The sequence below is a fragment of the Amia ocellicauda genome, chromosome 8 (assembly GCF_036373705.1).
Source record: "Amia ocellicauda isolate fAmiCal2 chromosome 8, fAmiCal2.hap1, whole genome shotgun sequence".
NCBI lineage: Eukaryota > Metazoa > Chordata > Actinopteri > Amiiformes > Amiidae > Amia > Amia ocellicauda.
This window is the reverse complement of record NC_089857.1, coordinates 21,271,630-21,296,447: the sequence shown is the minus strand read 5'-3', so window position 1 is coordinate 21,296,447 and position 24,818 is coordinate 21,271,630. Positions and strand designations below refer to the sequence as shown.

Genomic DNA, 24,818 nt, shown 5'->3' with positions numbered 1-24,818 from the left:
ACGTCATCACACCGCGCCGCAGTTCACGGAGGACCTTGTTTTTAAAGGGAAAGTAGTTGTGTTTGTTGAAAACGTTTGTCTGTTTCCACGTCATTTATGGAAGAAATTAAACAAAGAACAGGTTAAAACACTTGTTTTTGTATTTATTTAATATATCTGCACAACGCATTCACTTTATTTTAGATGTTGCAAAGATCTTAGTGTGCGGATGGGAATTGCCAAAGCTGATAATGTCAAAACTTTCTCTCGGGAGAAAGGCATCTACTAGTAAGGTGAGTTTCTTGCAGCAAACCTTTTTAATATCGCATTTCAAGTAAGTATAAAACAATCCGAATTGTTCATATCTGCATGTGGTGTATTTACGTGAATGAAAAATTAAATATAATACTTTAAAATCATTTTAAAACATTGGGTTGTGTATGTATTAGACTTAAAAAGGCAGATAATCATTAACTTGTTTTTCAGTCATTCCTGCTTGTTCAAAAGGCGTAAGAGTTTGTATACAATATTTAATGCATGCGAATAAGTAGGTGCTCATATTGTTATATGGTTATATATTGTTACCAGGTTTCATTTAGTCCCGATTAAGGGGATTTATCTCCACTTCCATCCTGTCTGGTGTGTTTGTGTTGATGTTTTAGTTGACGAGCTGGGTGCAGCCATCGTTCGGCGATCTCTTCGGGGGAGCCGGTCTGACACCAGTCCCCCCCAAAACACGAGCGAACAGACATCTGAACAGCACGGCTCGGTCATCGGTTTCGGACCCCGGCAGCAAACGGCCCCCGAAGAGGAGGGCAGCCGCGCCCGCATCCCAGCCGCCGTGTCCCCCCAGAGGAGACGCCCCCCAGCAGAGCCACAATGAGCCCTGGGTGGAGAAACACTCGCCCTCGACGCAGGTACTGGACGCTAACTTGGTTTACAGTTATGCCATTGATGTCTACAGAAGAAAACTGATGTCATAGAAAAGCTTTTACATTTTTTTTGTCTGTAGGCTGAACTCGCAGTTCACAAGAAGAAAATTGAGGAAGTTGAAAACTGGTTAAAATCGCATGTGGACAACCCATTAAAGAAGGTACAGATTGTATTTCTTCAATTCTCTAACGACTTTAACATATTTGTCATTAACATTTCTGAAAAACTATTCTGTATGGAGCTTAGACATGTTTTTACACACAGTGTTAGGTTAAATGTGTCCTAGTAAAAATGAATGTGAAATATTAGGTTTTGCTCATGATCAGTAGAGGTTTGGGGCCGCATTTAAAAACCTGCACGGTGTGTTTTGATAGGGTGGACCTATTCTGCTGATGACCGGGCCTTCGGGCTGTGGGAAGACAGCCACCATCCAGGTGTTAACCAGGGAGCTGGCCGTTCATGTTCAGGAGTGGAGCAACCCCAGCACCACCACTGAATTCAAAACTGAGGACTTCAAGCAGACCTTTGACCCCCGTGAGTCATTCCGCTGCTTCAGGGATTCAAAACTCTCAGAAAAATCTACTGTATTTGATGAAAGACTTTTTTTGCCCCAATTATCTGTGTTCAGTATTTGAAATAGTGTAATAGCAAGTAGGGGACGGCTGCAGCTGCTTCGGTTTCATTAGGTTTTGTTTTATTTATTTTATTCCACTTTAAGTCCTTTATAATTTCTCAAATACATTATTTGCATACATTTTAATGTTTATGAGCACATCTTACCAAAAACAAATCTGATAGTTTAGATTTTTTTCCTTTTATAACTTATACAACAGAAACCACAGGACATTGGTGTGGTATTTCAAGTCTAAATAGCTGCTGATGCATTTCTTCAGATCTTTATACAATAAATAAATCACATTCAGTGCTCGCCGGCCACAGATAATAGTGTTTTAGTTTTTGACTTGGTTTTCTAATACACTTATTTGACAAGTTCCTATTAATCATTTGTTATTCTTTTGTTTTTGTTGTTCTTGACAGGGTCCCATTTCAATAGTTTCTCCAGTGGCTCCCAGACTGCTGTCTTCCAAGAGTTTCTCCTGAGGGCCAACAAATACAGTCGCCTGCAGATGTTGGGAGACAGTGCGGACAGTGCCAGGAAGGTCATCCTCGTTGAGGTAAGTCAAAATAAACAGGAATTAAGACGTTGCTTACATGCTGGTGAAATATAATGTATGTTATTGCTTTATTATCCTAATGTCTGTCTAGAGTCACAGGAAAAGGTGGTTTGTGGTACAATGAAGAAAAAGATGGATTAACAGACAATGCTGTGAGGAATATTATTCATTTTAATAACTTATTCCTTTTCTTTCTCCCTTCTATAACAGGATCTCCCAAATCAGTTTTATAGGCAGCCAACTTGCTTACACGACATCTTGAGGTGAGGTTGACTTTTTTTTTTTTTTCTCCCTTGTGTCAAATGTTAAACAAAACAAAATATATCACTCAGGGTGTTTTTTCTTTCCCTCCTTTGTGTGGTCATGTGATCAGGCGGTTTGTGAAGACGGGCAGGTGTCCCCTTATCTTCATTATCTCAGACAGTCTCAGTGGGGACAGCAACTCCCGACTGCTCTTCCCAAAGGACATCCAGGATGAGCTTAATATCTGCAATATAAGGTAGCATTTACTCTACAGCCTCGTGAAAGGCTAGAACCTCTGTGCTATATCATGTTTTTGAGCAGACAGTAGACATATTAAGTAGTAATGGTTTTTAATGGTGTCTTCTGTCTTTATTCCAATGCCCTTTGCAGTTTTAACCCGGTGGCTCCTACCAGCATGATGAAGGTTCTGAGTCGACTGGCCTCCCAGGAAGCAAGCAGGGTGAGTGCTCCCCATACTGGCCACGTCATGTGGGGGTGTTTTTAGGGGAATGTTATTCCCTGAATAAGTGATTTTGTATGGGAAAACATGGTCCCTTAAACTCCTGTAAATAAAACTGGGGATAAAAGTGATGCTGATGCTTAAGTTACATGAAATGAATACATGCAGTAGGAGAAGAGAATGATTTAATCTAATGTTCCTTAACAACAGTGTATTATATTTGTGCAACTTATTTGTAAGTGAAACTTCATAGTAAGCTCAAGCGATTGTTTAATTGGACACAGAAGGAGAAATGGAATCTTCGAAAGGAAAAAAAAAAACGAGAAGATGGAAAATGGAATTCAAAAGGCAGATAGAAATAGCACCTGTGTTAGTGAAGACAGTGTTTGAGAGTTGTGTTCTGTTGCAGAGTGGAGGGAAGGTGTGCATACCTGACAAGGCGTCTCTGGAGCTGCTGTGCTCGGGGAGCTCGGGGGACATCCGCAGCGCCATCAACAGCCTGCAGTTCTCCTCTCTCACAGGTGGGGGCGACCAGACACTAAACATGGACTTACAAACTAAAATAGCATAAATGCATAGAATCAAAAGCATCTTAATTCCCCCCCAACCTTTTTTTTTTTTTTTTTTTTAAATCTCCCTTAAATTTCTGCCCAAAGTCTTTGCCAACCTACCTGAGATATTGACTGGAATGTTAAGAGTGATATGTAGGGGCTGTGGCCAAACGTGCCAAAATGTAAAGTATGGCTTTTGGAAACTCCAACAAAAAAATCTTAAGGATAAATATCTCAGAGAGTTCAATTTGTTCTGGCACTTTCTATAGTTGCACAAGTATTTGTTTTCCAGATCAAACATTTGAAAACAGCCTTTGGTCCTTGAAGAAAGGGAAACCCTCATCTATAACTAGCCGGGGCAAAGGGAAGAGTAAGGGCAAATCTGCAAAGCCCTCTGGGAAACAAGAGGCAGTCCAGGCCATCGGAGGCAAAGATGCCTCGCTCTTCCTGTTCAGAGCTCTGGGAAAGATATTGTACTGTAAACGTAAGTGAGAGCATATATATTTACAGGCATCTTGGGTTTGGTAGCAATGTGCCACCGAAACTAGTTTAATCAATGTTACAATCATCTACAGCCCAGATCTGACACCAATTGCAGGTCTACACACACACACACACACACACACACACACACACACACACACATATACATGAGTACAGGGGAATTTAGAATAGCCATTCAACCTAAGTCTGTCTGTGGGATGTGGGAGGAAACTGGAGCACCAGGCAAAAAATCCCTGAAAATCTCCCTGTGGAAGTGGGTTTGTTGGGAGCAGCTAACTTCCAAGTCTGATTGTGTGATTGACAGGGGAGGCCTGTGAGCAGCCAGAGGTATCCAGCCTGCCAGCCCACCTGTCAGAGCACCAGAGAGACACGCTGCTCGTTGAGCCTGAGGTATGAGACTGTGTGCGCCTCCATTCCCGCATTGTCTCAGGGCTCACCTGACAGTTAGTTTAGCTCACTATATGTTTTTACTCTCAAATACTGCATCAGGTTTCTCTTAAAAGTAAAATTGAGCCAGTGTTTGTCATGTTATGAAGCGCGGTGAGCTAACTTGTCTCTGCTTGTCTCTGCGTCATGTGTAGATGGTGGTGGAGAAATCGCACATGTCTGGGGATCTTTTCAACATGTATTTGCAGCAGAACTACATGGATTTCTTCTCTGACATTGATGATGTGGTGCGGGCGAGTGAATACCTTTCAGATGCCGACTTCCTCACAACGGACTGGAGTGTAAGGAGCCAGCGTTCAGTTTCACACCCTTGAACAATAAATAATGCTTCTCCTGTTCTAGAAATCTACTAGGCTATTGAACTGTCATTTGTGTCTTTGAATGCTTTAATCTGTGTCAGTTTTACCATCTCCTGAATCTTTAGTCAAAGCCTCATTGTAGAAGGTATACACCTAGTTAATTTATTAATTTGTCACTGTCTATTATCGCACAGTTATTGATGATTTTCAGTCGGTCTAAATGGGAAAGTAGTCCAAACTCCAAAGAAAATGCTTGTTTTACTGGTGGCTGAGGCTGACGGAGTTGGTTTATTCACCTGTGTGTTTCTCCTGATGTTTTGTGTCCAGAATCGATCCACCATGAGGGAGTACAGCTCCTCTGTGGCCACAAGAGGGCTGATCCACTCCAACAGAGCCCGGGCCTTCACCAACTGCCAGGCCGGAGTGGGCTTCAAACCCCTGCACAAACCCCAGTGGCTGCTCATCAATAAAAAGGTAATTGTGCTGCCTGGCCCTTCTGTGCAGTAGTCTGTAGACAAATCTGCAATTAAATTAAAACCGCCTGAGGCAAATTTGCTTTTCAAATATACTCAAATCTGTGACATTATTTACAATGCTTTAAAAAACAAACCGATTAAAACTGTGCTGCCTTCTGTCTTTGAGCCAAGTTGAGACTAAATGTTGTTTTCATTCCCTTTAAAGTTGCAGTACAGTATATATTTCACTGTGCTGAACAGTAGATACTGACATGAATATCAGTTTTCCCAGTTCCCAGCTGTGGAAGTGAGCTCTGAGATATCTCTCCTCCTGTTCTAGTACCGTGAGAACTGTCAGGCAGCTCAGTCGCTATTTGTGAGTTTCTGCCTGAGCCCTGTGAGCCTTCAGACTGAGCTGCTGCCTTACCTGGCCCTGCTCTCCAACCCCATGAGAAACCAAGGTATGTCCGCCACTGTATCATATAGGGGGGAGCAGATAGGAGTGACAAAGCACAGACTATACCAGTGTGTCCTTCCAGTCTTATTAGAAATAATCATCACTAGTAATACTGTTATTGCCACCACATTTTTCACATTTGTTCTTTGAGGTTAATACAGTAATATATGAAAATCACATTCAAATGAGACCATTATCCATAGCGCTGGAGTCAGAGGTGTAACAGCACTGTTTAGAATGTGTGTGAGAATATTACCCAAGATCGAGTGGACTAGTTAAAACTTATCAAACACAGAGCCACGTCTGTAGCTCTGAGATAAACCTTTTTAAATAAAGGGCTTGTATGTGCTCTGTTTTGAGCGCTATAGCACGTTTCTGGCCACTTGCCCTCATGATAACCACGATAAACTTTTTCTAATGGAAGGGTTCTTATCCAGGTTGACTTACCATTTAAAGTGCAGTAATATAATCAATACAAAATTATTAGGAAATTAAACAAATTTACACTTTTTGACGTACTGGAAAATAAAATGCAGTTTAATCCTTTTGTCTATTCTCTGCAGTTAAACCATCAAACTAATAGTGTTGTTCCTGTGTTTAATAGCTCAGATTGCCTTCATCCAGGATGTGGGGAGACTTCCACTGAAGAGATATCCTGGAAGGTATGTGAGATATTGGTCATAACAATTCCATAGCAGCTGTGAAGGCTGTAATAAGTGTTCCTGTTACAGAATTAGGTATTTCGTTATATTGTTGTGTGTGTGAGATATTGCATACCTCAGCAGTTTTGCTGTAACTGGTACTTTTATATTAGTTCAAATCCTGTTGTTTCTTTCTAGTTTCAGGTGCTTCCATGAACATGTGAGTTAGGAGCACGTGTTGGTTGATATCTACACTGTAGTTGTGCACTGTGTTTGAGGCTAAGTGCATGGGCTTGTCTGTATTTATTACTCTCATGCTGCTGTGTGTTCTGCAGATTAAGACTTGAAGCTTTGACTGATAAAGACCCAGGGACTGTGGACCTGGACAGTGAGGACGAGGATCAGACCGCTGGTACTGCTAGTGCCGCCCCTGCTGCCCCCTCCCATGACACGCCTGACCTCGGAGCTTCTGAAGCCACTGGCCACCCAGAGGACCCCCAGGCTCACCGCTCCTCCTCCTCCCTCACATCCAGCCAGGGTGCTGGAGCAGACCTGCCCGGCAGCCAGCCCCAACCGGCTATGGCACAGGCCCTGCTGGAGGAGGAGGAGCTGGAGATCGAGGAATACGACAGTGACTGACCCCAAACTCGAGCACTAAAGACGCTTCTAGCCCACATGATTATTTTCTTCTAATATTTATGAGTCTGCACAGATTTCTGATGAACATGTGCACAAGAACCTGTGAAGAATTGCAGTTGATGCTAAAAGGCGTCTTCAATTATGCTTTTCTTTGGAAGAGAGTCCTAAACTGTATCTTCTTGTAATCATTACAGGGAGGTTTGCAGATATTTATATTTGTTAGGTTTGGGGTGGGGGGTATGTGTTTTTCTGAGATCTGTGAATTTTGTTTGTTCTGCATTTGCTTTTCTGTGTGTGTGTGTTTGGTGTAGAAATGAAGAGATATGGACAGATGTTACACGTTAAGCAGTCGCATGGTTTTCTTTCTTTAGGCAAGATTGAAGACCTGTTCTGGGAAATTACAAAGTGAAAGTTTTTTGGCCTTAAGGAAAATATTGCTTCCCGTATTTGTTCTGCTGTTTATTTACATTTTGAAAGTGCTGTTCAGATACTGACATCTGTTTTAAAAATCAAGTGCCTCACACGTGTCAGTGAAATTGATTGAAACTACAATGTTGCATCTCACTGGAGTTTAATAGAAATGGTCTAGAGAAGCAGATGTTTTCTGTTTTCACTGCAGATGCAAGTTGGTATATTCTGTATTGTTTGATGTTGCTTCTAATCTGTTAAAACGTTCTGCCATCTGCGCCAGTCGGTTAGCCAATTACATAAGTTTGATTATCTGCTGTAGTCCTTGTTTCTGCCAGGTCACTCAAACAGGTCAGATGGCTGGCTTTAAAGATTAAAATCATATTCTCACCTGTCCTTATTAAGGTGATCACTGATCTTTTGAGTTGTTGAGGACTTCATTTTGCAAAATTACCACCCTGGTTGTTGTGTAAAAAAAACACGAGCAATCTATAACTTAACTGGTGTGATCTTTGGTCCCGAGAACAAGCTAACAAACACTCCCAAAATAAAATTTTTAGATGTGCTCTTGCTGAATCAATTAGGAATATCAATCTCCTGTCAACGTACAAGATACTTCATCTGAGGTCCATAAACCCATTGGCTGAAAGTTGAGCACAATCTAGTCATCAATCCCACTGCCATACCTCAGCCTAAACCAAAATTTCAATTAGTAAAAACTAATCTGTTCCACATTATGAAGATGGAGAATAACTTGAATTATCAGACAAAATATTTTAATTTAAAATAAGTTTTTCCTCATCTTAGACATTTGCAGAATCCCAACAGGAGTCGTACATAATTAGTACATCATTGAATGTATAGTTCTGAAGATATATGAATATGTTTATGGCAGTTTAAATTCATAGCAGTGAAAGAATTGAATTGGCAACTGAGGAAATCAAAAAACATTGGTATCAGAGCTATTCAATGCTACTGATTTTGTACTGTCAAGCCAGAGGAGTGAGCTCACTTGTGAGACCACAGTATACAAATTGAACTACAGTTACGCTTGTACAATCTGTACATCCATAAATGCGTCTTTTAATCCAAAGACATTTCAATAGAAGTACAAAGACTATCTGATTTTATATTATTGCCTTTAATTTCTCTTTCAAACTTGGCTGATATGAAATACAATTCTAAATGAATAAAAACTCACACTTACCAAAAAACATTGTGTATTAAATATTGTAAATTTCTTGATGTTCACAAATCTACAGTATGTGGTTGTGCTGTCAGCATTTCGGATTTTTTTTAACTTTATTTGAATTAACTACTTAGTGGTTGATTTCCTGCATCCTATGTTAAAAGCAAACCATATTTACAGTTTGTAAAATGTACAGAGTTGAAATATATAGACATATACAGTTAGGTCCATAAATATTTGGGCAGTGACACAATTGTCATCATTTGGCTCTGTATGGTAGCACAATTGATTTGAAAGGAAACAATCAAGATTTGTAGACTATCATCTTTAATTTGAGGGTAGATGGATCCAAATTGGGTGAACGGTGTAGGAATTACACCCATTTCTATACGTGGTCCCCACAATCTTAGGGGCTCAAAAGTAATTGGACAAACTAACATTATCATTAATTAAATTATGAGTTTCAATACTTGGTTTCAAATCCTTTGCAGTCAATGACTGCCTGAAGTCTGGAGCCCATAGACATCAGCAGATGCTGGGTTTCTTCCCTGGTGATGCTCTGCCAGGCCTGCACTGCAGCTGTCTTTAGTTCCTGCTTGTTCCTGGGGTGTTTTGCATTCAGGTTTGAATATTGAATATTGTATAGCATGGTGTCTGGTTCTAAAGAAGCTAAAGAGAAAAATAACGAGAAGCATTTTCTTCGTACCTTTGAATTCCTAAATATTAAATCACGGCCTTACTTTATTTCTCAGAGGATTCATTTTTAGCCCAGACCCAGTGATTAACTCATTCAGCACCACACAATGCTAAATAAATATTGTAACTATAAATATAATGCCCCATTAATAAATAATTTTCCATATTAATGACCTACATAATAAGCAAATTTGTTCTAGGAGTCTCAGGTGCACTTAGCTACATTTGGCTGCTATTTATTTTCATCTTATAGCTGAACTATTTAAACTCTCTTTACTTTTGTTATTCGTCTCTGTGTATATACAGGGTCATTCATAAATATCCCAACATTGTCAGATCCTTATGGAAATAGGTATTTGACAGTAACGTGGTTATATACTATCTGTCCATAAGAGGGATGTTAAATAATGTAAATAGTTTAATTAAAAATGAAAGGAAAATGCAATAAGCTGTTCCGGTCATTTGCACGGTCAGTAGGACGTGCATGTAAGGCACTATTCAGAAAGACTGATATTCTGCACCCCATAAAAAGGTGTCAAGGCAAGGGAATTACTCCAACCTTAATTAACACACCGTATTGGATAGGAATACAGTCGAAATAACATGAGCTACTTATAATGCTAACACCCACGTAGAGATAAACAATACACTTTCACCATTTTCAACAAGAGAAAAGGCAAACAATGTGCATGCATTCTCACTAAATACACGATTTGTTGTTTTTACTATCCCCAACGGTAACAATGAACTACAGCCACTCACCTGTCTGTGTTGGTAGAACTACGTTTCCCAGAATGCTTTGCTGGCTGCGCGGCGGTTGCAGTGGCTAGTACCACGTCCGGCTGTTTTATTTTGAGCGTGAGAGATAGAAAGTTAAAGGAAAAGCGTCTCGGGTTTTAAAACAACAGAAAAGCAGCCTAAATACATTTCAGTAGATATAATATGTGGGATTGTTCGCTTGCTGTAGTCATACTCGTATAACCTGCAGAAGCGGCTCATAGCGGACGGTTGAAGTAACCGTGTTGAGAAACTTCATTATCGCGACTGTAGCAGACAGCGCCAGGTAAGCGGATGATCACACCTGTTTGACAAGTAGGGTTGTGCTTTAGGCAAATAGCAAAGTCCCGCTGTGTTGTGTACAGTTTCGCCTCATAGTCAACTACAGAAATAACTGTCAAAAAAAGAAACAATTATTCTCTCGTTTTACAGTTCTCTCTCTCTATATATTGATTTTCAAACGAACATGCATGTCTATAACTCTAATTGCAGAATCCCTGAGTGAGAGATATTATCTTAGGGAAACATGTGAAAGGAAAAAGTATCATTTTGAAAGTATTTCATATATTGTTTCGTGTATTACGTATTTAATGACGTAATTAACTGTACTATTAAATGTACTGTATTTTACAATGAATACGAACGTAGGACTCAGTAGGAAAATAGTTGTACATTTGTATAGCCCTGGAAAAGTATATCCATTCACTCATCTATTGATACACACATTAAGTTATGATAACAGAGCTAGTTGAATTTATTTGATGTATTCCATGAAGCATGATTACAGTTTATTCCTTCGCAAAGCAACATACAAGTTTGCACTTCACCCTGTATATGTGTATATGTAGACTTGTATTTCTTTTTTGTGTATAAGTATGCCTATTGTAAGGAATCCACAGGATGACTCAATAATACAGTGTTTATTTGGTAATAAAATAATATAGAGTAACAGGTGACAGAGATACAGAGGCTCCATGGAAGTCCTTTATAGTTGGAGACCTCATGACACAAGAAAGGAAAAATCCATATATTGGATACAATTTGCAGAAAATGTGAATATGAATAATAATATGTATTATTTTCTGATTAATATTCAAGTGTAACTTATTGTATTGGTTAATGAATAATGTAACCAGATAATGTAATATAGATAGTGAATATAATTTTCCTTGGTCATGTACGGTTGGTAAAATTCTATCTAACAACATGTGTGACCATGTAGACAACTATTAGAAATAACAGGAAGGTTTATTATGGATTTACCAATTTTTACCTCATCCCCTAAAAAGGTCAAGGCAAGGCACATGAAATCTTTTGGGAATATGACTTATGAGTGATCTTCTGTCACTGTCTGCCACAGATTTCTCAAGACTCTGGAAGAAAGGCAGATACACACAGGCCCCGTATCAGGCAGAATGAATGATATGGATCAGGTGCTGATCAATACTCATGTTTTTCACAGTATGTGTTATTTATGTGTTGATACATACATGTGTTGATTCCCAACCAGTATGCTGTGGCAAACATTGTGCCTTGAACAGGGTGCCAGCCAAAGTGAGTAGACCACCCAACTCAGATATTCAGCAAGATGTTGCATTGCACAGTGTAATCAGGACTGCATGTAGCAAGGATGTGGCTGGGGGGTGGGGGATGGTGGATTTCAATTTCCCAAACATAGACTGGGAAAGCCCAGTTGGGACTACAAAAGCAGAAATAGAAATGGTTGAGATGATAAATTACTGCTTTCTAACTCAATTTGTCAGGGAACCAACCAGGGAGAGTGCATGTATTGACTTGATCTTTTCAAATGACCAAGATAGAGTCAGAGGGACACTAGTTAGAGAACCAATGGCAAACTGCGATCACAATATGCTTAGCTTTGAGGCATTCTTTCAAAAAACAAGGACCAAGGGCTGGATTAAATCAAAACTTTGACCCACCTGCTAATAGCAAACTACAAACCTGTACATCATAGCGGTTACATTTATGATTAGAAGAAAGTGCAACTGAGTACAATTCTGTAGTTTTCTATTAGCGGGTGGGTCACAGTTTTGATTTAATTTGGCCCCAAGTCTAAAACAATGATCTACAATTTTAGAAAAGCAAACCTTGCTTATGAGCCGGCACTTAGAAGAGGTAGACTGGAGGACAGTGGATACAGATTCAGTTGAAAATGGATGGTTATATTTTAAGAATATACTACTTGAGGCTCATGAGAAATTTGTACCAAAACTTAGCAAATTGAGGATCAAGAAACATTTGCCAAAATGGTTTAATAGAAGTATGCAAAAAATATAAAGAGAAAGAAAATGTTGTATAGCACATACAAAAGGGATAGAGACTAAACAAAATACAATTAATATGTTGAGCTGCAAAGAGATCTTAAGAAAGGGATCAGGAAAGCAAAGAAGGAAATAGAAAGAAAAATAGCTCTTGGAGCTAAAACTAATGCAAAGAGGTTTTTTCAATACTATAACAGCAAGAGGCCAGTTAAGGAGGAAGTGAAACAGATAAAGGGCAAAAATGCAAGTATCTTGGAAAACGAACAAAATGTGGCAAATTATTCTAAATGAATATTTCGCAGAGGTTTTTACAAAAGAAAAAACAGATAACATGCCACAGGTTAACAACCAGTCCAGTCAAATCTTAAGAGAGATCAGGATAAATGAGGAGGAGGTACTATGAGCAGAATTAAAAACAAACAAATCACCTGGGCCAGATGGTATATTTCCAACAGTATTTAAAGAAATGAGGGAAAATATTTATAGGCTGTTAACTCAAATATTCCAAATGACACTTAGAACAGGGGATGTGCCAACTGACTGGAAGATAGCAAATGTCATACCAATCCACAAGAAAGGGGACAAAACTGAGCCAGGAAATTCCAGACCAATCAGTCTCACCTGCATCACCTGTAAAATGTTGGAGAAAAATATTAGACAGAAAATAGAGGAGCATCTGAATGAAAACCATATTCTTGGAGATAGTCAACATGGGTTTAGATGAGGCAGATCATGTCTTACTAATTTATTAGAATTTTTTGAGCACGCAACTGCAGCTGTAGATCAGGTGAAAGCATATGATATGATATACTTAGATTTTCAAAAAGCTTTTGATAAGGTTCCACACCAAAGACTGATCCTCAAATTGGAAGCTGTAGGCATTCAGGGTAATGTCAGTAGATGGATTATGAACTGGTTGATGTAAGGAAACAGAGGGTGTCGATTAGAGGAGTTGCTTCTAACTGGAGTGAGGTTGATAGTGGAGTTCCACAGGGATCAGTACTAGGGCCTTTGCTTTTTCTAATCTATATTAATGATCTGGACTCTGGGATAGTTAGCAAACTCGTCAAATTTGCAGATGATACTAATATAGGTGGCTCAGCAGATACAATCTTGGCAGCACAGGCTATTCAGAGGGACTTAGATAACATTCAGTTGTGGGCCGACACCTGGCAGATGAAATTCAATGTGGACAAGTGCAAGGTAATACATGCAGGTAACAAAAATGTCCACTATAATTACACTATGGGAGGAATAGAACTAAATGAAGTAACGCATGAGAAAGACCTAGGAGTCTACGTGGACTCCTCACTTTCTCCATCCAAACAATGTGGGGAAGCAATAAAAAAGACAAACAGGATGTTAGGGTATATTGTCAAAAGTGTAGAATTGAGAACAAGGGCAGTAATGTTCAGACTGTACAATGCACTAGTTAGAGCTCATCTGGATACTGTGTGCAGTTCTGGGCTCCACACTTCAAGAAAGATATCGCTGCTCTAGAGGCAGTTCAGAGGAGAGCAACCAGACTTATTCCAGGTCTGAAGGGAAAGTCCTACTGAGAGACTGAGGGAACTGAACCTTTTCACCCTGAACAGAGGAGACTACGTGGCATCGACCACATCAAACCAGAGGAGCTTTTCCAGATCAGCAGGGACACACGCACCCGGGGACACAAATGGAAATTGGGCTTCAAGCATTCAAGACAGAAAACAGGAACAGAAAACAGAAAACTTCTTCACACAGAGAGTCGTCACAATCTGGAACAAACTCCACAGCGATGTGGTTGAAGCTGAAAATTTGGGAATATTCAAAAATAGACTGGATAGGATCCTTGGATCACTTAGTTATTAATGGACACCAAATGAGCACAATGGGGCGAATGCCCTCCTCTCGTTTGTAAACTTTATGTTATTATAAATGAGAAAAATTTAATAATAAATAAATAATAAACTTCATTTAAATAAGACTCTGGTGTGCCACACAATATTTTAGGTTACCTAGGTGTGCCATATTGTATTACATTACTAGGCTCCATACCTACCTTAAACATAGAAATCTTCACTTTATGCAGGGATAAAACAAATAAAGTTTGGGATAATTTTCTGGACTGTACCTTACATTTAAAAGCCTGAACGCTAATTCTAGCCAACACCAAAATTACAGTCTATGCCCATACAATCTACACACAGCAGTATGTATCCCTAAATTATATTTAGTTTTGGCAAATGTTCCCTTTTCAGATTTTTTTTTATTGACAAAGTTTTCTTAAACATCCATTTCCATTTCATACAGAAATTTAGATAAGATTAATCAGAGTCTCTGTTGTGAACAGAAACTCATACTGCAGTGTCTAACCCTATACACCATTGTTTTACAGCAGAATGACGTTGTATGTATGTATGTCTGTGTGTTTACTGCAGGTACAAAACAGTGTCTGTGTGCTTATTGTATGTATAATACATAAGCATGTGTGTGTTTATGTCTGTGTGTATTTCTTTCCAGGCAGTGAGTGGGGCTGTGGTCATGCAGAACAGCGGGGAGCCGTGTGAGGAAAAGGGAGGCATGGAGGATGACATGGCGGAGGGAGATCTTGGCGATGGGATGGGGAGGAGGCCGGGGGGGATCTACGAGAAGGGGACGCGATCTCGGGCCTCGTCAGGACATAGCAGCAGGGGCAGCCTGGGCTCTGTCCCTGCAGGACTGCACACCAAAGCCAGCGACAACGGCAGCCCAGCCTTCCAGTGGACGTCCTACAACACCCTGTACACTGTGTTTAGACAGGGCCTGGACCTGGAAAGGCCACCCACACACTGGACACTCACCAGAACAGGTACAGCACAGGTTTTCCTTGTTGTTTTGCAGGAGCCATATTCCCTAGCCCTTAATAAACCAGTGTGGTGTATAGGTGAAAACATTGAACAACCTTGATAGGAATATGTTGTCCCATTTTACCAGGCCTCTGTACGTGAAATATTTGTCAGAACACACCAGGATAGTGTCCCAGTCTCACTTCACTACCATCCTTTGTCCTAAGGTTCAAGAAAATATTTTTCTTTACTTTCTTTCTATATCTTTTGCAGAAGGTGGAACCAGGGATTAAATAAAGCTACATTTTGTCGCTTAACAAATTAAACCCCTCCTGGAAGTCTTTCAGTCAACTCTTTATTTCCCTACCCGGTAAACTGAGATGATTTACTGTGGAAATGCACACACTCATTCTTCCTTCAGTAGTTTATTTTGAATGTTGCACAAATGAATGATTTAGCTATTTGTAATTAAGTTGTTTGCGAAGCTCAACTGCACGTTCTGTCTGGAGAACAGAACATCTCCAAGCATTAGGGATTTGTACACTATTGAGAGGCCAAAGGGAATTATGTAACTACATGTACAATTGCTCTGTTCACTTTTTAAATAATTTTAAAGCACTTGGTCTTACCATAACAATGGGTTCTACAGTACATTGATTGACAACATTGAGGAACCATAAACAATTATCAGCTGGTACTGCAAGAAAACATAAAACATATCTGACAGGGATTTGTATAGGACCACCCTGTAATGAATTTCAAATAAATCATTTTGAAGTACATCCATTTTGTGCATACTCTTTTCAACCCTATAAATGTGGAGTCCTCACTGAAGCTTGTGTTTCATTCTGCAGATTCTGTGGGTAATTTGTCCACTGAGGAGCTGAAGCAGAGACTCCAGGAGTTGACAGAGGTGAGTTCTTCACCTGGTATCCCAGCATTTAAATAAATACGATTAACAGACACCAGAACAGACTCTTCACTCCATCACAGCTCACTCTGTTGCAAGTAATCTAACCTGCATCTTCCTGGTTTTTGCAGGACACCAGTGATTGGTTTTGAGAGACTTGAATTAGCAGGCTACTGAAAGCATTAACCACTGTCTTTGTAATGATTAGATACATATTTGTGTCCATTTTAATTCTGCCTGATCTCAATCATATCTTACTTTAGCCATCAGCTGCTGAGTTTAGGACGTTGCAGCTGTCATTATTTTTAAGGCCCTCTGCAATATAGTCGCCCTTTTTTGGACCTCTCGGCCATCTCTTGACTTGGAACTGGAGATCCGTCTGATTAAGGCATTGTGGACCCTTGTTGTAAAGCCTCTGGCCTGTTGAGGACTGGTTTGCCGAGTATGTGTCTGTGAGTGAGCCGTAGTCTGCTGTGTGTGTCTAACAGGAAGTGGAAGTGCTGCGCAGCGAGCTGGAAGTGGCCCAGCGCCGACTGGAGGGGAAGCACGAGGCCCTGAAGATCCTGCAGAGCCGGGTATGACCCCCAGACCACGTCCCTTCTCACATGTGACAGAACATACATAACAGTACCCAAAGACAAATACATTTACATTTTTTGTAGTTTTTAGTATTTTATTTTTAATTTGTTTTACTTTTTGGTTGTGATTTTCTTTTGTTCCTTTTTTTGTACCTGCAGGCTGTGTTTGACAAAGCTACCTCACACACCAAAACCTTACTTCAGAAGAGTGAGGAGAGGAACAAGGTTTTAGAAAAGGTGACTTCACTGTTTGAGTGTGCTCTTGCACTGTGCTGGGGTTTGCCTGCAGGCCTAGCTGGCCTCAGGGGCTGTCATGCCCAGATTAATACGTCATCGCTGAAAGCCAAACAAAGGTGTGGTTTCCTTTCATTTCTGACTTCCTGGATTAGCATCATCTTATGGTTTTTATTACTTTGTAAAGGGTACAACAGTGAGGCTGTTGCAGTTCTGATGTTAGTGTATGTCATTGGTCATTTGGTCATTGTGTGGAGCTGAAGGAAGGAAGCAAATGAGCAGCGCTGTGTTTGTTTGTGAGCTGTGTTTCCTGTGCTCAGTGTGTGCAGTGGCCTTGTTGTGTTGTTTCTCAGGAGGTCAATGGCCTGCAGTGGGAGATCACCTTCAACCAGGTGCAGTTCAGGAACATTGAGCAGTCCTGGACGGAGAAGTACGACAGGTACGATGTAATGCTGATATAAATTAAATCTGAGTCAGTTGCAGCTCTTTCAGATGAAGTTTGAAGAACAGGAGATACCAAATGTAATTTTACTGACAATTATCTGCCTCCTCATGTGAAATCAATAAAGGGTATCACATTGAACACTCAACAATATAATAATACATTTAGTTATTTCATTTGGAAAAGAGTATGTCTTCAAATCTATCCTTAGAGGCTGTTATATATGAGCGCTCGTCTGTGCTTTCATACAGGAAGTGCAGTGAAAACAAAGCCCTGAGTGACGCTCTGGAGGACAAAGCCACCGAGACACACCAGCTGAAGTCAGAAAACTCTGGTGGGTCAACAAGCCATTGACCTCTCTGCCAGTTTCAAATTACAAACTCTCACCTTTTTATCTGTAAGAAACCAGCTTCTGACATTTAAATGAAACTGTGATAAGGCATAAGTTTGTGATTTGCGATTCATGTGTAAGTCTGTCTGCTCGTAATCCTGTGAACTGAATTTGCTGCACCTTATCTGATTTCGGGGGTCTCTTTCTTTTGAATCCTGTGTGAATGCCAGCCCTGAGTCAGCAGTGCCTGGAGCTCCTGGCCATGCTCAGTGTGAAGGAGCAGAAGATATTCCAGGGGTCTCTGCCATCTCGTAGCAGCGCAGTGAGAGAAGGCACGGCCCTGGAGGTGAGAGTCAGACAGGGCCGCGGGGGGAGGGGGGTGGGAGAGGGGGCAGAAGAGGTGAGAAACAACCAGGCCTAATATTACTGATATTGTTACCCTTAAGTCACTTGCAATCCATTTCACAATGAATATGGATGTAAAGTACAAAGCTCATACTGTATGCTCCTTAAGTTAAGATCAAGGTGATTTTGATTTTACTGTGTCAGAGATAAAGCCCTTTTTCCAAATGGGTCCCAGCCTGCCTACCTCAGCTGTGTTTGTCTGTTGCTCCGTGAGAGGTGGCGTGTGTGTGAAGTGTGCTGTCTCCCGCAGCTGGCTGTGCTGGGCGCGTGTAACTGCAGTGCCAGCCAGAGGGAGCCCTGCCCCTGCGCCTGCTCGGCAGCTGCCAGCCGGAAACAGGTCCTGCAGCTCAAACAGGAGGTGATGTACACCACTCTGTGTCAGCTTTTTCTGACTTTGTACTGCACTCTCTCCTGTGCTGTCTAATTTATGTTCAGGAGCAGTGGTTCAGTAAACCCAATTGTGTTCAGTTTAAGGGAACTAACAGTCAGAATTCACCTGACTTTCAGTTAAATGTATAAAAAACACAGAGAAATAGACTTTTCTTGTCCTTGCCTTCTGGATATCAAGATGCAAATTCTCCATATAGGATTCAGCCACGACCCATTTTTCTTGGCAGCCTTCAGCCTTATGAATGATCTGTATTTTAGCTGGAGGTCCAGAAGAAGAGGAAGGAGGAGGCCTATGTCATGGCGGATGCGTTCCGAATCGCCTTCGAGCAGCAGCTGAAGAGGAGGAGTGACCAGACCCTGCGCCTGACCGAGACGGAGGGCTACCTGCGCAAGGACTCCTTCAGAAGGGAGGAAGGTAGGTCAGAGGAGACAAACTGGGGTTAAACATTCCCTCCTTTGCCTTGTGTCACAGACCTAGAGTAGCACCAAAGAGACATTTCACTTGTATTTGTTACTACTACTTATCTAAATACAGGTAGGTCCATAAATATTTGGACAGTGACACAATTGTCATCATTTTGGCTCTGTACGCCACCACAATGGATTTGAAAGGAAACAATCAAGATGTGCTTTAAGTGTAGACATTCATCTTTAATTTGAGGGTAGTTACATCCAAATGAGGTGAACGGTGTAGGAATTACACCCATTGTTATATGTGCCCCCCAATTTTAGGGGCTCAAAAGTATTTGGACAAACTAACGTAATTATGGATTAAATTGTGAGTTTCAATACTTGGTTGCAAATCCTTTGCAGTCCATGACTGCCTGAACTCTGGAAGCCATAGACATCACCAGATGCTCGGTTTCTTCCCTGGTGATGCTCTGCCAGGTCTGCACTGCAGCTGTCTTTAGGTCCTGCTTGTTCTTGGGGTGTTTTGCCTTCAGTTTTGCCTTAGAAATCAAAACAAACCAATCAGAGAGTATTTGGTACATTCTTAAAAAGAAAGAATGCACTGGTGAGCTCAGGAACACCAAATGGCCCGGAAGACCACGGAAAACAACTGTGGTGGATGACAGAAGTATTCTTTCCCTGGTGAAAGAAAAACAGTTGGCCAGATCAAGAACACCCTCCAGGAGGTAGGCGTATCTGTGTCAAAGTCAACAATCAAGGGAAGACTTCACCAGAGTAAATACAGAGGGTTTACCACAAGATGTAAACCATTGGTAAACCCCATAAACAGGAAGACCAAATTAGAGTTTGCCAAAAAACATCTAAAGAACCTTGTACAGTTCTGGAACAAAGAACAACTTGTACCAGAATGATGGGAAGAGAAGAGTATGGAGAAGGGAAGGAACTGCTCATGATCTTAAGCATACCACCTCATCTGTGAAGCATGTTATGGCATGGGCATGTATGGCTTCTATTGTATTTATTGATGATGTGACTGCTGACAAAAGCAGCAGGTTGAATATATATATTATCTGCTCAGATTCAGCCAAATGCTTCAAAACTCATTGGACGGCACTTCACAGTGCAGATGGACATTGAACCGAAGCATACTGCGAAAGCAACCCAAGACTTTTTTAAGGTGAAGAAGTTGAATGTTCTACAATGGCCAAGTCAATCACCTGACCTGAATCCAATTGATGAGCATTTCACTTGCTGAAATTTGGGGGCACATATAAAATGGGTGGAATTCCTACACTGTTCCCCAATTTGGATGTAACTACCCTCAAATTAAAGATGAAAGTCTACACTTAAAGCATATCTTGATTGTTTAGTTTCAAATCCATTGTGGTGGCGTACAGAGCCAGAATGATGACAATTGTGTCACTGTCCAAATATTTATGGACCTGTATACACCTTTTTTCCTACTTTCAGTAAATCAGTTAGCCAATGCATGGTTCTATCAAGTAAATTAGTGAATCTAAAACTAGGGTTCCCTGCCAGTGCTGTAGTTAGTTCCACTGTTTATAATCAGCTGGTGTCAGAGAGAGGGAAACAAGAACCGAACTGTAGAGAGCCACAGTGTGAGTGGTCCCGTGAGTCTGAGAGCAGCTGTGATCTGTGCAGGCGGGAGCAGGGGGAAGGGCGGCCCGGGCAGCGTGGCTCAGCGGCTCCGGACCATGCTGCTGTCCAGCGCCGAGGGGAGGAGGCTGGATCTACAGGACGACCCTGTGGAGACACTGCAGATGCTTGTGGATCTGGTCTGTGCTTGACTATACTCTCTGCTTCTGTTCTAGTCCTAGTATTGGGTATCATAGAAAAGTGCAAGGTAGATTTCTTAAGATATTTGGAATAGTGAGTATTGTGTGATTTCCACCCCCCACACACACACAAACTCCAATACATAATCACAATTAAAAAGGCCTGTTAATTAAGATGGATGGATTGTGGATCCAGTTTTTTTAGATCTCTTGTGAATGTCCTGCAATATTATATATAAACATGATTTATATTTGCCTGATTGAAATGGATCATTCAGTGGGACGCATATTTTAGGTGATATCACAAGTTTCTGTTCCTTTCTGCAGCTCAATGACAAGGAGGAGGCCCTGGCCCACCAGCGCAAGGTCAGCTACATGCTGGCTCGCAACACCGAGGAGCTGGAGCGCCGCCTCCGTCAGCTGCATGTGCCGGGAGACAATACCGAGGAGGGCGACAGTCTCCACCTCAGCCCCACGTCCCGCACCGCCCCAGGGAGCCGCTGCCACACACGCCAGGGCTCCTCTGTCAGTGGCGAGGCAGCAGGGCAGGAAGAGGACGCCCACCCGGACTGCTGTGGAGAAGGGGAGCTGCCCCAACCAGGCGAAACAACAACCAGCGGTGTCGGGGAGAGTAAAGTGAGCGAGGAGGATGGCGTGGAGTCAACGGGAGCCCTGGAGGAGGACGAGCGTTGTGAACTGAAAGAGTCGTAAATTAATTTTAAAAACCTATGGGAGCACATTGTTCTACAGTTTCAGGCTGGGTTTGGCTATTACCAGGCTAGGCTGCTCTAGAGCGCAGAGCTTCCCGTCAGAAACAGGACTGGTTTGTTTCCTGTCAGCTCAGGCAGCCTGCTTCCACCAATCAGAATCCAAGGTGACGCCAAAAGATCTGTCTTCTCAAACCTCGGTGCAGCCTGGGAGAATTTCACACAAACAGGCATGGCTCTCACACGGGCTCCGGACACACGGGCTCACTGTCAATGTCTCGCAGTTTTATCTGTAAACCATGTGGAAATTGAACAGAAGTTGTCCTGGAAAACAACAGAACCCCTATGTTTTAAATTATCTCATGTCCCAAAATAACTTAATTATTGTTTTCTCCAAAGAGGAAAGTATATTACGCATATGTCCTGCCACGTTTGAGGCTGCTCATGAAAACTGCTGAGGAGATAATCTAATATTTTAACATTAGAATCCTAGGTTTAGGCAAGTTTGGGTCTTGTTAACGACTGGAGCAGCCAGCCACAGTTTTTACCCCCAGACATTTTATTCGTTCACAATAAACTGTGTTGTGTTTGCACGAATTAGACCTTCACGAAACTGGAATCTTGACACAGAAAAACTGCCTGTAGTGTATTACCTCATAACTTTACAAAACTTGAGTGGTGTTGAGATGAATTGCTCCTCAGTGAGAGATGATTGCAGGCTGTGTTCAAGGCTGATACATTTGAAGTCATAGTGTGTTATCGATCTTCTCTGGGGGAGTCAATGGAACACTAATCGAAGTTCTGAGAATTGGAAGACATGGTAAGAATAATTAACTGCCTACAGGCGAAGAGGAGACCAGCCTCAGGACAGTTTCTCAAAACTTCTAATCTGGATTACAGTGATCTGTAGAATCCCATATTTTCTGATCAAATGTACTTTTATATGGATCACTTTGTTATATATAGTTTTCCATAAAATGCTGTCACTGGCTGACATTTAGCAGCAGCATTTTCAGAAAAATAATAATAATAATCAAAATAATCCAGTTAAACATAAAATTGATGAGAAAATATGTGATTCTATATCTGTATCACTGTTATCCAGATTATAAAATGGCCTCTGGGGTCAGCAGTAACCCAGCAAACATTGCAGTGCAGGCAGTGGGAGGTGAATTGCAAAGCTTCAGTCCTTCAAGGTTCAAACAGTAAGGGCTTTGGAGTTATTTTATCATTTTTTAACTAATCCTGGGATATATTTTAATACTTGCTTTTTTAGAATTCAAGAGCTAAGTAAATTACATTTAGTTGTAAAAGGTTCTGATTATTAATAAAGAAAATGATGGAGAAAAATTACGAAAAACGTTTGTTTTTCCATATTTCTTTCACCAAAGCCCCTTTTTTGGATGTCAGTAATGTCTAACATTTGTAATCATTCTTTTTTTTCCAGAGGAAATTAATAAAAGGGGAGACAGAATTACATAAATGATTATACTAACTATATTGTGGTGGTGAGAATTTTGCAATTTTAACGTGGGTCTGCATTAAATCAGACAGATTAAGATACAGATATAGGTGTATAAATGCTTACAATTTTGCCCAAATATCTGACAGAACTTTTTACACATAGGCCTACTATATATTACTGCAAATATACTGCTGATGTCAGTACCTTTATGAGAATCATGTGAAATGTATTTCATGTTTTTCCATTGGAATACAGTATGTGGTTTCTGTGGCTAAAGATTATGCAATGCAGGTGCAAAACACTGGCAAGATGAAACTGGCTGAGTTGTTGACAGACTGGGGAACTGGTCAGAAGACATCCTGGGTGAGTGTTTATTTTCTTTTACATGTTCTTATACATACTTGGTGAATAAAGCTCTGAGGGTGAGAGAGCATATACTGGTTTTACCTTGAAAACACCATCTCAGCATACAGTTACACAGCTGTCTGTGTCCCTCTCTGGCTCTTTACAAAGCGCACCATTTTTGCATTAGTCGACATATAAAAGTTCTCTAGTGTTACTTAATAGGATTCAGATAAGTCAAGGATCCCAACACAGGCCCCTACCCTTGTCCCTATACAAAAAATAACCAAATGGTTCAGATTACTGCCTTCTGAACAGTGAATTTGGGGAGGCGGAGGAAAGCATTGTACATTGAAACGACCGATTAGTTGTCATGCCTACCAGCTTGAAGTGGCTTAATGACTGCTGAAGAAATGAAAAGGCTGTCCATTGTAACTGCACAGATGTACAGTATACAGAACTGTCAAATAAGGAAAGTACAAGAGTGGGGAAACAGGAGACAAGTTACCCAAGTTAGAATAACAAAGACCCCCGTATCAAATTTACCTCAAAGAAATGTCTTGCTTTAAAGCATTTGTATTTGGACAAATGATTAATAAACGGGTAAATGGCTTTGTCGCTTTTCCAAGTTCTTCCTTATTGTATACTCCAGAGGAGGTCATTGTACTTACCCTTTTCTCCAAATAGTTTCAATGCGGTGTATTTAGCTTGTGGCTGTTTATGCTTCAGCCGTTCTGTTGTGGAAAAAATGCTGTGATTTTGACTCTCAGAAAAACTCTTCTGGTAATAAAAACTGTTTACCCAACAGATTCAAAAACTGTTGAATCAGAGGCATGTGCTTGTGTTGGATTAGCATGCAATGTTCAAACTGGGGTAAAGGCATCTTATAATATCGTGGAAACTGAACAACAGTAAAACTTTACGGTTTTACTTTCCTTCTCTAAGCAACGAGCAGAGAGGTTCCTTAAGATCAACTGCGTCTATAACTAAATAAGGTGTCATTGGTCACTTAATTAAGAAGTCAACAATGATTTAGTGTTTGCCAGATGTTTGGAGTTTTGCACGGGAGGTAGAATTGTATGGTGAGAGTCTTTTGTGATCTGAACCAAACAAATCTAGAATATATATACTTTACTGAGACTAGATGGTAGGCTCTAATGGGGGATTGCAGGTAGTGTGAAAGCTGCCTATTTTTATTTTTTTTAACTCGGAAGGTGTGGTAAATTCTGGTGTGGAATTTGTAATACCACCAAGCAGCAGCAGGGGGAGTAAGATGGGGAGGAGAAAGGCTAGTTTAATTTCAAAGATGCATTTATCCAAACAAACACAATGGCTGAAGTCCAGCAATGTAATGCATCAACAGCATTGGTATATAATCAAAATAACAAATAAAGCAATACGTCAATGTGATAAAATACCCATTAATAAGCCTTGCATAAGATACTTAAACATGATATCAATATACACTCACCTAAAGGATTATTAGGAACACCATACTAATACTGTGTTTGACCCCCTTTCGCCTTCAGAACTGCCTTAATTAATTGATTCAACAAGGTGCTGAAAGCATTCTTTAGAAATGTTGGCCCATATTGATAGGATTGCATCTTGCAGTTGATGGAGATTTGTGGGATGCACATCCAGGGCACGAAGCTCCCATTCCACCACATCCCAAAGATGCTCTATTGGGTTGAGATCTGATGACTGTGGGGCCCAGTTTAGTACAGTGAACTCATTGTCATGTTCATGAAACCAATTTTAAATGATTCGACCTTTGTGACATGGTGCATTATCCTGCTGGAAGTAACCATCAGAGGATGGGTACATGGTGGTCATAAAGGGATGGACATGGTCAGAAACAATGC

At 40.9% G+C, this 24,818-nt stretch overlaps 2 protein-coding genes across 3 annotated transcripts; both read left to right on the top strand.

The window, feature by feature from the left end:
• Nucleotides 1-56: 56 nt before the first annotated feature.
• On the top strand, nucleotides 57-7,607 carry rad17 (RAD17 checkpoint clamp loader component). Its single transcript, XM_066710658.1, has 16 exons — nucleotides 57-272; nucleotides 642-896; nucleotides 992-1,072; nucleotides 1,287-1,446; nucleotides 1,951-2,087; nucleotides 2,298-2,350; nucleotides 2,461-2,586; nucleotides 2,721-2,790; nucleotides 3,200-3,311; nucleotides 3,634-3,825; nucleotides 4,150-4,235; nucleotides 4,427-4,573; nucleotides 4,919-5,065; nucleotides 5,387-5,507; nucleotides 6,108-6,165; nucleotides 6,480-7,607. Exons 1-16 carry the CDS (start codon nucleotides 231-233, stop codon nucleotides 6,781-6,783), a joined length of 2,091 nt encoding a protein of 696 aa, XP_066566755.1. The 5' UTR covers nucleotides 57-230; the 3' UTR covers nucleotides 6,784-7,607.
• Nucleotides 7,608-9,900: 2,293 nt separating this feature from the next.
• ccdc125 (coiled-coil domain containing 125) lies at nucleotides 9,901-22,513 on the top strand. 2 transcript variants are annotated; one of them, XM_066710660.1, is made up of 13 exons: nucleotides 9,901-10,139; nucleotides 11,214-11,286; nucleotides 14,638-14,965; nucleotides 15,797-15,855; nucleotides 16,341-16,427; nucleotides 16,590-16,667; nucleotides 17,018-17,103; nucleotides 17,358-17,440; nucleotides 17,668-17,783; nucleotides 18,093-18,200; nucleotides 18,491-18,647; nucleotides 20,306-20,439; nucleotides 20,767-22,513. In XM_066710660.1, exons 2-13 carry the CDS (start codon nucleotides 11,269-11,271, stop codon nucleotides 21,148-21,150), a joined length of 1,638 nt encoding a protein of 545 aa, XP_066566757.1. In that variant the 5' UTR covers nucleotides 9,901-10,139; nucleotides 11,214-11,268; the 3' UTR covers nucleotides 21,151-22,513. The 2 variants fall into 2 exon arrangements, with proteins under 2 accessions (XP_066566757.1, XP_066566758.1); XM_066710661.1 differs by lacking the exon at nucleotides 11,214-11,286 and having other exon boundaries at nucleotides 9,902-10,139.
• Nucleotides 22,514-24,818: the final 2,305 nt, after the last annotated feature.

Bases quoted from the DNA above. Each gene is read 5' to 3' on its own strand.
- ccdc125 (XM_066710660.1), top strand. The intron at 17,441-17,667 runs GTGGGTCAACAA...TGTGAATGCCAG, and splicing joins GCTGAAGTCAGAAAACTCTG to CCCTGAGTCAGCAGTGCCTG. The intron at 18,648-20,305 runs GTAGGTCAGAGG...TGATCTGTGCAG, and splicing joins CTCCTTCAGAAGGGAGGAAG to GCGGGAGCAGGGGGAAGGGC.
- rad17 (XM_066710658.1), top strand. From the start codon at position 231: ATGTCAAAACTTTCTCTCGGGAGAAAGGCATCTACTAGTAAG. The intron at 1,073-1,286 runs GTACAGATTGTA...GTGTTTTGATAG, and splicing joins TGGACAACCCATTAAAGAAG to GGTGGACCTATTCTGCTGAT. The intron at 5,066-5,386 runs GTAATTGTGCTG...CTCCTGTTCTAG, and splicing joins GGCTGCTCATCAATAAAAAG to TACCGTGAGAACTGTCAGGC.